Consider the following 13345-nt stretch of genomic DNA (forward strand, 5'->3'; position numbering starts at 1 on the left):
GCATAAGTGTCCAACAAGTAAACAATCTATATGTGGTTCAGTGCTGTGTGTACGAAGATACACACCACACTCGTGTATTAAAGTTACCTGCTGCTTTTAACCTGCCCTATTATTATTATTATTATTATTATTATTATTATTATTATTATTATTATTATTATTATTATTATTATATAATGTTACAGCAGTGGACTCCATACAGGGGTTCCCCATTCAGAAAGCCTGTCTGAAGGTACGGAGGGCGGAGGGAGGGAGGGAGGGAGAGGGAGAGAGAGAGAGCGAGAGAGGGAGAGAGAGAGAGAGAGTTGAGGCATCCCTTCTTCACTTGGCTGCATTCGGTTTACCGACACCGGAGAAGCGACCATGCTGTGGAAACTAGTTGAGAATGTCAAGTATGAAGATATTTATGAGGTAACGTTACCGTCCAGCTGTTTGTGACTCGGGGGAAATAGACTAAATGAAGTTACTAGACATGCTTTTGGAGTTCATTTGTTGGATGCTGTTGAGTGAAGTGTTTTCCACGAGGCTTTAAGGCCTCGTATTCATGTTGCGATGACTGTGGATATGAATTGGAGAACCATTTGGCACATGACAGATTTATTCAGGCATAAAACGGATTAATTTGTGCTGAAATGATTTCAAGTGCTCACATTATTTTAAGCTGTGCTTGTCGCTGTGGTGCAGTGTTCAGTTTTGGGTACATAAGATATGTGACACTGCCTACATGAGGGCTGTAATCAGTCAGATTTTACTTTGGGCTTTGGGGTAAATTAATATTTAAAGCAATCTAAATATCTTTTTTAACATAATAAAAAAATAATAAGGTGCAAGGACTATAAGCTCATTCCCAGGACCTCAACGTGACCCAGTAACTAATGAAAAGCTCATTTTGACATTTTTAAATTACAGCGAAAGACAAATAAGGTGGAGAACCGCTGTGTCAGAGCAGGGTGATGATGTGTAGCCTATGGAGTATGTAAATGACTTGGCTTTGATCCCAGAACAATCATTTAAAAAAAACGGTGAGGGGAAAGGAGAAAGAAAAAGTGAGAAATACGACGCGCGCGGGGGCGAAAACGCTGCCCCGGCTCGCGCTGAATGGGCTCGAGCACAAAGCAGACGAAGAAAGGGTATAGCTCGCGAGGCCCCTCGGCTGAGCCCGGTGGGAAGCCCTTGTCTCGTGCCACACATGGTTTTTCTCCCACGGCGCGAGGGAGGGGAGGCTATAATGTTGTTAAACAAGTCACCCAAGAGGGCAAAGAGGAGAGGCTGAACGGTCTACAATGCAAAGTTTAATCGCTGCTTCTGAGTTCACACGAGCCCCTCACGCGTCCTGCCTTGTCTCGGGTGTGCGTTTGTTTTCGGTTGGCAGCTGCAATATGACTTGAGCTGCCTTAAAATTTCAAGAGTGTGAGTGTGGTGGGGTGAAGTTGGGGTGAAAAGTCAGAGTAAAATCTGAAAGTGGCTAATGCGCTCTTTTGCGGTTACTGTGGGTTTGTGCGTCAGCTCAAAGTTCTTTTCTCTCTCTTTTTTTTTTTGCTTTATTGGATGCATTTCCGCTTTGTTTGGCGTTGACTAACCCGGCTGGAAGAGAACTTGAAAACCTGTTGTTAATCGTCTCATAGTCGACCCAACAAGGCCTGTTTTTATTGCCATATTGTCTTCTATTGGTTTCTTTAACGTAAAAAGTCTGTTTGCACAGAAATTATTTGCGCAAAAGTGTCTCCACTGGCAAGAAAGTGCGCTTTATTGCGTCAGCTTTTATATATAAAGGGGCCCCAGAGCGGTATTTTATGTGACAGAGGATTCCTCACGGGTCTGGATACCCTGTTCGTTTTCTCCTGCGAGAGAGAGTCCTCTTTCAATCTCCTGCTGTTCGCGCGTCGTTTCGGCTCTCCACGGAATTTCAACGTCACTCACGGTTGCGCGAAAGGCTTCACGCTCCATGTGTCGCCAGTCCCCTGCCTCGCGCACATTAATATTCCTGTAAGTCTCAGTCATGAATAACAATTACACCGTATACCGGGGGTAGAGGAGGGAGCTCGGTGCTCACACTCAGAGCAGTGGCAGCTCCGGGCGGAGGAAGGTTCTGAATGGTGTTGTAGATCGGGCCGTGCCTGCAGATACTCTTCATTCTTACCTGGGATGATTTTGGCTGTATCGGCCCTACACGCTCCGTCCTACACCGCTATTCTACCGTGAACCCGCTTGTGATACACCGGCAGAAGGTTTACAGATGTTAGTTCATCCTTACTCCACCGCGGTGAGTTTTCTTCAGAGTATTTCAGAATTCGTTTACGCAAACGGTAAACCCCGTAGATATGGCTGGCAGGTTTTTAGTTGTGAGACAGTTTAATTTAGGCTGTGACATTTTTTTCCTCCAGGCTCTTATGTGTTTTTGTTCAGGAGTTTCAGTGCCAGTTAGGCTTCTTTGGCTACATCACCAGAGGCAATTTGCAAAATGATCTTGGGCCTTCGTTTCTTTAAATTGTACTTCCAGTTCTACAACTGGTTCAATTTTTTCTGTTCTTTTCTGCATCCTGTTCAAGGACCGGCATGACGGTGTCTCGAGCCACAGCTCGCGGCTGTCCCAGCTGGGTTCAGTGTCGCATGCGGGACCCTACTCCAGCGCGCCACCGCTGTCTCACGCGCCTTCCTCGGACTTCCAGCCGCCGTACTTTCCTCCGCCGTACCAGCCGCTCGCTCACTACCAGAGCCAGGATCCGTACTCCCACGTCAGCGACCCATACTCCCTGAACTCCCTGCACCAGAGCCAACAGGGAGCATGGGGAGCCCGTCAGCGGCAAGACCCCACGGGGGACCGGATGGAGAGCTCCGCTCTGCTGGCGCAGCCTCGGGCCTCGCTGCCCCAGCTATCCGGGTTGGACCCACGGCGGGACTACGGAGGTGTAAGACGGCCTGATGTGCTTCTTCACTCCGCTCACCCCGGACTGGAGCCTGGTATGGGAGACGGACTGCTACACGGGCTGCACGGTATGGAGGATATTCCGGTAAGTTAAAGGCACAGCTGAGATTTGCAGAGATTGAATGCACATATAACATAATTTCAGATTTTCCTGCTCCAATTATGTCATATAATTTTAAGAAATCATGTTTAAGAACAGGCAGACAATGGCAAATCCTCAGACTTGAACCATCGAGGAGAAAATTCGCCCTACTTTTATTCACAATTTATTGAATAGTTCATAGTTTGTAGATATAAACAACGTACATTATAACGGTGAATTTCCCCTGACAACAAAAACACTTCAATTGAACTAAAACAGACACATTTACAACACCCAAAAATAAGCAATAAATAAAATGGAAACCAATTTTCACTGGAAGAAAAGAAAGGATATATGTTGACAGTTGTCTTGTTCATTGTCTACGCATGACTCTCGTGCCTTTAGAGTTAAGGTCAGTGAACTTGGGGCAGCTCCCTCAGGGCTGGATGCTCACAGCAGCTGTAGCCAAACGGATGGCTCAAAGCTTAAAAAAAGAAAAGAAAAAAAAAGACTTGAGATACCCAAGAAAGACTTTTTTTTTTTTTTTAAATCAAAAGAGAAACATGTGTTTGCAAATAAAGCATCATAAATCTGGCTTTAGGCAGTAAATTAAATGTTCCTCGCGGTTTATTTAAAATTTCATTTTAACATAGTTTAACACGTTAGACATAGTTTTCAAAGACGATAACAAATTACGCAGATTAAATGACATTAAATTATAACAAAGTAAAGAATATTTTTTACTTTCGTTTTTAACGCAATATGTATTATTATTATTATTATTATTATTATTATTATTATTATTATTATTATTACTTGCTGTTTATTTCCTTTCTTAGAGTCTTGCTTTGCTGCTAAAACGCTATAAATTCACAGAGCGAGATACTAAAGACTTAGTGAAAAAGGTTTATTGTAAAGCTGTGTAGGATTTTCATTTTCTACTCGTTTCCCCCCTCAGGGCACAGCCATCACGAATTGTTTGCCATTTAACCTCCACAATAGATTCTCATTTCGGGCTTTCCGTGTTTGTGTTTTGCATTTATTAACCCCCATATAAATTTGTTTTTGCATATTTGTTTCTTTGTATTTGGCTGTGACTCATTCGTGACAACACCCGGTCTATTTAACAATTTATTTGGCAAGATGATGAATGACACTGATGAATGATGGGGGTTTGAATGTGTGGGAATAGCTGCTTCTAACCACGTCGTGATGAATGAAAGCACTGCATTATGAGCTAGATTGGACCGATGTCTGAAAACAAATAGCTCAAACGTGTATTCCGCCCCCTCCTTTTGAAACCTTACATGAATATTTTTTCTTTTTCTTCTTTTTCTTTTTTGCTTTTGCTGGACTGTGTGATTGAGGCTTGTCAGGTAAATCACTGGTTAACTTTGTGTACAACAGGGTTGAATGTTTTGCATTTATCTTCTCTCTTTTTTAAACAGACCGCTGATGACACCAACGGGACGAGCATCCTGGATCAATCAGTGATAAAGAAAGGTAGAAACACACATTCTCTCTTTAATACAAAGACACACATCTCTGTTCTCTGGGCAATGTGGCCTTACTTTAAAAAATATATATATATATATATATATATATATATATAGTAATAATTGAAGAATATCACAGGTGGAAAGAGGAAATACGCGCGCTCTATTCTCAAGACAATTTATTTGGGTTTCTTCACTCCTGGGATATTTGGATAGGTTCTTATGAATTATAATGATTTATTGTATGGATATGTGTGTAACCTCCGGCCCAGTCCCTCGGGAAATGTCATGATCAGTATGGTTGTGACCTTAACTGGAAAAGGCGTTCTCGCCGAGTCTATTCATGGAGTTTCTCGTATTTTGGGGGCCGGGATGAGGAGTCTGAAGCCGAGGTAACGACCCTGGTATATTGACTATCAGGCAGTGTGTCGCTGACAGGCTGCCACGCTGCCGCTCTGATGATGTGCGGTGATTTAGTTACGGGATGTTGAGTGACTGAGCTCCCCGCGGGGCATTTAAGCCGCTGATGTAATAAATGGCATCGCTCACGGAGATCTCGTGAGCTCGTTTAGAGCTAATCTGCGGCATTATCCCCCGTGGAGCCATCAAAACCCCCTCGCACTGGCCCTTATATGCGCGCATCCACGAGGCAGGCTGGCTGGCGGTTTCCCCTTTACTTCACGACATTAACAAGAGCATTAGCGCGCGGGATGAAGAAGCATCCAGTGCTGCTGGTGGGTGTTAAACCGGCCGTGGAGAAAAAACAGGGAGGTGGTTAATGCGATTTGAGAACGTGAGCCAATCAACAATCGATAACGCTGTAATGAGAATGTCGCGCGACATTAAATAACAGCAAATGCCCGGCACGTGGGCGCTTCATTAGGCCAGGGCCGCCCCCTGCGCGCGTGGTCTCACTGAGCAAAGTTTGGCACAGAGGAGTGATGTAAAGATTTCAAACTTGTGCCCCCTGAATGTGAAAGCACGTTATGTAAGAAATCCACTCTAACCTTCCTCTTTCAGTCCCCATGCCACCCAAGAACGTGGGTTCCCTGATGCTCGGTAAGGACGGGCTGATCGGAGGAGTGACCGTGAACATAAACGAGGTGTTCTGCTCGGTACCAGGCCGCCTGTCGCTGCTCAGCTCCACTTCAAAGTATAAAGTGACCGTAGGTGAAGTGCAGAGGAGACTGTCCCCGCCCGAGTGCCTCAACGCCTCCTTGTTGGGGGGCGTGTTGAGAAGGTACGGATGTAGCCTTAAAGCATGTTGACGCACAACGTGGAGTTCAGGAATAACCTCTAGAAACTATGAGGAAAAAACTTGTGTGCATTTAATTTGCAGGAGCAGTTATTAATGAGACTATGAGAAGCATGAAAAGCTATGCCATATAGATTTTTTTTAACATTAACTGGTAGACGAGATCAAGCTAAATAAATGTTGTCCAGAGCACATATTAAAATATTGTTTGTTAATTTGGAGCGATTTATGACATTTCGCCAACATGTGTGCGCCGTAAGTTTTACTTTAAATACAGTTCATATGCTTTCCTCCTTTTTTCTGCAGAGCAAAGTCTAAAAACGGTGGGAAATGCCTGAGAGAAAAGCTGGAGAAGATTGGACTGAATCTACCTGCTGGGAGACGCAAAGCTGCCAATGTCACACTACTAACATCACTCGTGGAAGGTAACCGACTCATTTTTTGGTGATAAAAGCCAAATCTTTATTTTTATTTTATTTTTTTATTATTGTTTTCAAGAGTTTCAGGATTCCCCTTCTGCTTTCCCCTTACACCGCCACAACTCCCTGTAACTGGATTTCTGGCTATGAGCACAACTCAATATAGTGTCATTTATCAAAAAATATATAAGAAAAAAATAACTTTTTTTTAAAAAGTTTCTATCATGTGAAAACTCGAGAAAAAATATATGAATTGCAAAAATCTGGGATTATAAAAGTCATGCGTGAAAATGCGCCTTTATTCATAAAATGTCTGTTAAAATGTAGCCAGGGAAATATTCATTACCGATAGATGTGTTTGAGGCTGCTAAATTAACGGATTAAAGACTGGAGGTTGGGCCCATGCCTTTGGCTACACCAACATATAGACCGAGTGCCTGTGTCTTACTAAAAACAGGTAACGTGAATTTACTTTTTAAAGAAAGTATTTCTTTTGAGTGATGACGACTTACTTTTAAATATATAAACTGCACGAATGTTTTATTCGTGCCTGTACAGTATAACCCAAAATAAAGTGGATCATTTTGAATATTAATCAGCAAGTAAAAGGTACTAATGTTTAGTCTACATGATAAAAATAAAAAATAAAAAACTTAAAACAGTTTAAGTGTTTTTGAGTCAGCTGAGAGGACAGCTGTGGGAGGGTTCTGCCTAAAAAGATACGGCTTTTTGTCAGTGACGTTAATGAGTTAAAAAATGATCATATGAATAATTAAATGACACCTGACAATACTCATACTTTAATTGAAGCCAGTATCTCGTGAACCGAAAGATCTTGTTCGTTTGTATTTATACTTATATTTACAGTTGCAATATATAAGACATCTAATACCTTCCCCCACAGGTGAAGCGGTCCACCTGGCTCGGGATTTCGGTTACATCTGCGAGACGGAGTTTCCCACCAAAGCCGTGAGCGAGTACCTCAACCGCCAGCACGCGGACCCCAACGAGCTGCACACACGGAAAAACATGCTGCTGGCGACAAAGTGAGTTTGATGGAGCGTTTGATTAGATTCTGTTCTCTCATAGCCTTTATGGGTGTTTTCTCTCATACAGGATATAGACTGTCTGCACTGCATCATATAGAAGTGGATGGAGGATGATGATGGGATTGAAGTGCGAGAACGTAATGCTGAATTATAATTCAAATGGCTTTTTTAGTATTAGGACACATTCAGACACAGCAGGACATTGTTGAAAGTAAGGTGTCAGAAAGACTGGGCCCTAAACCACCTTGCAATACTTCAAGTCAGCAAAAAAACAAGGAGTAAAAATCCAACAAACAACAAAAGAGCAACAAGAGAAATAAAGTTAAATGTTTGGGTTTTTTAAAAGTCCAATATGTCTCAGATGCTTCTAATTCAGACTTCTTGTTGCAATTTAAATGTTTCAGATTTTTCCCATTAGACAAGGTTTACACATCATTACTGCCTTTTGGTAGCATTTCGGTTGTCCTTGTGTTTTGTTGTCCATTGAAATTGCATAACATTTACACATACATTCTGAATAGCACAGGGCAATCACTTTCTGCAAATAGGTACATTTAGGGAGAATTAAATTATTATGAAATTAAGGCCAGTCTCATTTCCTGAGGTCTTTATGGTCCATTTTAAGAAACCCAGAGGGTGTGAACCCCTGCTATACTCTGTGCCTTATCCTATAGTCCACTCTGCCTTAGTGGCATTTGGAGAGGAAATTGTGATATTTTTTTAATGAAACCCACTGAACTATATCTAACTTGTATTTAAATGGCTGACTGGGGAAAAAAAAACTGCAATGCAGAAAAAACAGGGCAGTTAAAGTCAGGTCAAGTATTTGAGAAATGAGCTAAAATAAAGCCAAGAATCTAAACCAAAATTAACAAGACATCAGTTTTACCCTTTTTATCAGGACAAATTGTGCACACATTAGCTTCCTTACAAGCAGCTTTTTCACAGAATAATCTTGAGGTGAGGTGGGGCACTATTAACACAGCCTATAAACACAAACCCTGATGTTTCTATATCTGACCTCAGTTTCTGGTCTTAGAGATAATCTGTTTTATTTGCACTAATGTAAAGTTACTTGTACTGATATATTTTTTATTAATAATTAGGAGATCCTGGAATTTAATTAAGGCTCTTCTGAGTGCACATGGGCAAGATAGGTTTTTTTTTCTAAATAAGTGTTGAAGATTTGAAATTAATTTATAAAAGTCCTCCACTCAGGAAGCTTATATTTTTAGCTTGCATAAGTGTTGTTGTCTGCTAGCCTGCATAAACCATCTGTCCGTCTATGTGTGTGTGAGTGTGTGTTTGTGTGGTGCTCAGTATGTACAATGTGTTTGGTGGTGGATGTCTGATGCTCAGATTGAAACCTGTTCCAATACTGTGCATCAGTGCTGCCTGTTAGAAATTCATTATTTAGCAGTGGAGTGTTTCAAGTCGTCAGAAAACAACAGCGAGAGCCTTGAGTGTAGCCCAGGGTGGCGGCTTCTCCTCTCTACTCCCCTAACCCCAGCTGGGCTCGGCCTGCACAGCCTGTCACTCATTTGCTGGAGCTCTGCCCTTAGGCCGCTTACAGGGTGTGTGCGCACGGGCTGTGCAAGTATGAATCTGTGAAAGGGGGGAGGAAGAGGGAGAAGGAGGTATCTTGAATTTAAAATGTGAGCCTAAAACCAGGGGATGATTTAACAAGGAGAACTAGGTGAATAGGTTATTTTCTTTTACAGTTGCACTTGAAATCCAATGAAAAATTAAGATCCATGTTACTAACCACACATTCTTATATCTAAATATTAGTTATTCATTTAGAAAACTCTTAATCGGATGATTTTTGCATTATTTTCACTGAAGGGGTATGCATTTTCTCCATTATGGAAATATGCAATATTTGAAATTACCCTTGTTTCTCTGGGTTCTGCTATATCACTGTATTTCACATCCTCATAGATCAGAATGACTGATCTTTGAGAATGATTGAATTACATACAATTCAATTGTACTGAATTGTATGTAAATTCAATACATGCTTTAAGTGTCAAAAGTAGTTAGGAAGAAAATGTTTATCTTCTCTACAAAAATAGGGAAATGGGAATGGTAAAATGCTTGTAATATACATAAAAACACAAACACCCATGCTAGAACTGAACTCGTGCTCTCCCTGTCTCCAGGTGCAGGTGTTAATCACAGACTGCTTTTATGTTCATGCCTTGTTCATGAGAGTTAAACAGAGTTAAACAAGGCAAAACTGAAAGAAAATATGTAAGGGTTCACGGGGGGAGCACTGGGGAAAAAAAGAAAGAGTTAAAAAAAAAAAGGTATAAGCAGGATTTTTTTCCCCTTAAGTCATAATACGGTTAATTTTTGTTCTGTTAAGTTTATTCATTGAACACAATCAAAAGGGAGTCGTCAGAGTGGTGGGTTTTTCTCTGTGAGGTCATGAGGTTTTTAATATATAACATTACTCTGTGACGTTTAGGTCATTCTGAGAGATTATAAGTAACCTTAGCCTTCATCCTCATACTATGGAAATATGTGAATTTAGCTTTTGAAAAATGTTCTCTGAGTCTAAACATTTAGTGACAAAAAAACAAAACAAAACAAAAACTGTAAATTTCAATTTAGAGGGATATGATTACGCAACACTAATGATGGCTACTATCAATTTGTTCTAAATAAATAATACTGAATGGAATTTTAAAAAATACACACACACACAAAATCATCTTCCTCTTCCAATGCGTTTCATTTTAAAATAAGCTTCAATTTTTCAAATTATAAAATGAGCTGTTTTATGTATTCTTTCCTTTCTGGAAAGGTGGGTAGAGCTGTGCCGCCTTTAGGACCTGCTAAAGAATTTCATTAGTCTGGGTTTTGGAACTGTTCTGAATAATTTTGGGGGTCTTTTCCAAGTTCGCATCTATACAGCTTGCTTTGCATTATTTCAGCCGTCTACTAAACTGCTGAAAACTTAATGCAGCCTACTCGGTGCACAGCGCTCTATTCTGCAAGCAGTTTTAGTTTGAGTGGTATTGCTTTCATTTTAGGGAAGTCTAAAACTAACATTGCAGTTTAGCATTCATGCCTCCAACATTACTGTCTTTGAGCTGTGTTTCAACAGGGAAGTGGTTGTCCCACTTTTTTTTTTGATGTGCCCCTTTCAAAAGCTGGGGAGGGGGGGGGGGGGAATCACACTCTACACCCCACACTTTTAAAAATAAAAAATGATCCAACTTGAATTTTAGTTTGATAAAACACTGCACAATTGTGTCAGCAAACTCAACAATGAAATTAGTTTCATACCACCCCCCCCCCCCCCCCTCTTCCTCGCCCCACCTGCTGTGGTTTTATGACCCACAGTTTGAGAACCACAGCTACAGGGCATGATTTTCCAAAAATGTGAAAGTCAAACCAGCATGGAGATTTGAGTCAATTTGTTTCTTTTTGTAAACACTGAACTGTGAAATAGCAACATGTGATTCCAGCATATGAACTGATTGTATTCACTGCGGTTTCCAGAAGAGCTGGAGGAAAGTCTGCAATCAATGCAACAAAATTCCCTCACTGTCACTGAGAAAGCTCTCAGTCTGCTCTTGGGGGACATTTAGTTACATTTTGCAATTAGGCATGCCTGCACAATTTACATCTGGAATGGGACTCAGAAAGTCTTAAGTACTGTAGGATCAGGTAAAGTGTTAGTTACTTTATAAAGTTCTAGTGTTAAAAATGCCTACAAAGAATTTCAATAATCAAAATTCAAATCTAATTATGTGCAGCTAATGTTTTGGGGCCCCAAGGAAGTCTTGGGCTCTGAGGGATGTTCTTTATTGTGCCTGTGTGGTAATTTTCGAATATTGGCTTTTAGAGATTTTTAATATGATGTTGTCTGCTCTGCATTTTGTGTCAGCTTTGTCATTAATAACCTTCTTGAGGAAATCCTGAATAAATCATCAGTGTTTTGTTTTAATGACAGCAAACTGGCAGTTATTTGTCACATATCAGCTTTCCAAAAACCCTTTTGGGGAAAGCCTAAGATGATGCAGACCTCCCTCCTGACGTCTTGTTGTGTCTTCTCTCCTGCAGACAGCTGTGTAAGGAGTTCACAGACCTGCTGGCCCAGGACAGGACTCCCCTGGGCAACTCAAGGCCCACCCCCATCCTGGAGCCTGGCATCCAGAGCTGCCTCTCCCACTTCTCCTTAATCACGCATGGTTTTGGTTCGCCCGCCATCTGCGCTGCACTCACCGCCCTGCAGAACTACCTCACCGAGGCTCTCAAAGGACTCGACAAGATGTTTCTCAACAACCCTCCCAACAACCGGCACGGGGATGCTGGCAAGACCGGCGACAAAGAGGAGAAGCAGCGGAAATGAAGCAGGAGAAGGAGGGGAGTGATGATCGAGAGCTGAGAAGGAGGCAGACACACAGACAGAGGCGTTACACCGTTACTTCTAGCTTTACACCCCTGCGACTGACCTGCCACGCACGGGGCTGAGGTGGAGGAGGAAGGGGAAGGCTCGGCAGAGAGAAAAAGGCAGAGGAAGACACCCGTGGGCCAGTGTCAGAGAGCACAGAGGGATTTTTCATCTGTGTTACGTTCTTTTCATTCCCCTGAGGACATGGTGGTTACTGTGTTACATTCATTTCGCTCCCCCTGCCTGCATCCTGTGAGACTGAGATGCTGTGAGCAGCCAACAAACAACATTGTGTCTGTGTGCCTGAGTGAGTGTGTGCTTGTCTGTGTGTGTGTGTTTGTCTTCACACAGAAAAAGCATTGTGAGATTGGGTGATGAGCAATCTATATGTGAAACAGGGTTGTCTGGTTATTTAACACAAGAGGAAGGAGAGGAGGAGAGGTGTTAATTTATGTGTGTAAATATTTATTTATATTAATTTAAATGGATGGTTGTGTAAATAGGTGCGCCAGCTATTTTGGAGTAGGCCTATTAATCTGTGATTTGACCTTTGTGAGCCGTTTGGGGGACAGGACTCATCCAGTGTTTTTCTGTTCTTATAGAGCTGTTGTCATGGTGCTGATGATGGGTAGACATGCTTCTAATTGTCCAGTGATTTCATTTCTATCATATTGATAATAAACCATGTGTTTTATTATGCGAGGTGTGCAGCCTGCGCCTTTTCTCCAGGGAAATTTCAAAGCAGAGTCTCAGTAAAGGCTGGGGTTCAACTTGTATTCATTTGTGTCATGAAATATTGAAGAAGAGCAGCTTTCTGGAAGAAAATTCAACTTTCTGAATGACCGGAAGTGGATTGATGCCAGGATTTTAACACTGTTGTTCAATGTGTAATAAGTCAGGTTCACAGGTCAGGCATCTTTGGGTGTAGGAAGAAAAAAAGACTGATATCCGCTAAATGGCGGCCAGTGAAAACACCGAACCACTCAAATAAATGACTGGCTACACTGACAAATTGCATTCCAAATTTTAGAGATACATTAGCATCAAGTTTCTCCGTCTTCTTCCCTTCAGTTTTGTGTTTAGTGTTTTGTTCACTCTAAAAGGATAACACAACAAAACTCACTACCTTAGAGATTATCGATTGGTACTGATTTAGCTATGGCAATGGTAAAATGGTAAATGGCCTGTATTTATATAGCGCTTTACTAGTCCCTAAGGACCCCAAAGCGCTTTACATATCCAGTCATCCACCCATTCACACACACATTCACACACTGGTGATGGCAAGCTACACTGGGAAGTTTCGGACCTTATCTATAACAAGAGATACGCGTGCCAATCATATTGAATACATTCCTTAAAAACAGTTGAATGGAACACGACTCTGCTAACATCTGTTTTTAACTTTTTTTTTTACTATAGGATTAAACTGAAAATATGGAAATCTGGGCCAACAAAGGAGACAAAGGAACTTTACAATGCAATTCCCTCAAAAATTAGAGACAAATCAATTCACAGCTTTCACCATCTTCAGAGGAGAAATAAACACAACTTTTTACAAGAGCAAAACGCCAAAAGACCAGCATTATTGTTGCAGTTGTGAGGTAATTTAAGAGCTTCAAGTAGATTCCAGAACAGAAAAGCCCTTACTCTAGGACCAAGATAAGCAGTTAAGGTTAAGGTGTGTTAGGCCCTAAAGGTCCCCTGACCACA

General features: G+C 41.5%; 1 protein-coding gene across 2 annotated transcripts; it reads left to right on the plus strand.

Annotated features, from left to right (window-relative positions):
• The first annotated feature begins 335 nt into the window (after positions 1-335).
• tfap2b (transcription factor AP-2 beta) lies at positions 336-12558 on the plus strand. Of its 2 annotated transcripts, none has more exons than XM_004550589.2 (7): positions 336-411; positions 2550-3011; positions 4457-4511; positions 5525-5744; positions 6066-6184; positions 7083-7224; positions 11302-12558. In XM_004550589.2, exons 1-7 carry the CDS (start codon positions 364-366, stop codon positions 11588-11590), a joined length of 1335 nt encoding a protein of 444 aa, XP_004550646.1. In that variant the 5' UTR covers positions 336-363; the 3' UTR covers positions 11591-12558. The 2 variants fall into 2 exon arrangements, with proteins under 2 accessions (XP_004550646.1, XP_004550648.1); XM_004550591.4 differs by lacking the exon at positions 336-411 and adding an exon at positions 1283-2263.
• The last annotated feature ends 787 nt before the right edge of the window (positions 12559-13345 follow it).

This window comes from Maylandia zebra, linkage group LG15 (genome assembly GCF_041146795.1).
Source record: "Maylandia zebra isolate NMK-2024a linkage group LG15, Mzebra_GT3a, whole genome shotgun sequence".
NCBI lineage: Eukaryota > Metazoa > Chordata > Actinopteri > Cichliformes > Cichlidae > Maylandia > Maylandia zebra.

What these genes read in the sequence shown, in the direction of transcription:
- tfap2b (XM_004550589.2), top strand. Translation starts at nt 364, where the DNA reads ATGCTGTGGAAACTAGTTGAGAATGTCAAGTATGAAGATATTTATGAG. An exon ending in AGTATGAAGATATTTATGAG is followed by an intron (nt 412 to 2,549) that starts GTAACGTTACCG and finishes ATCCTGTTCAAG; the next exon opens with GACCGGCATGACGGTGTCTC. An exon ending in ACTAACATCACTCGTGGAAG is followed by an intron (nt 6,185 to 7,082) that starts GTAACCGACTCA and finishes CTTCCCCCACAG; the next exon opens with GTGAAGCGGTCCACCTGGCT.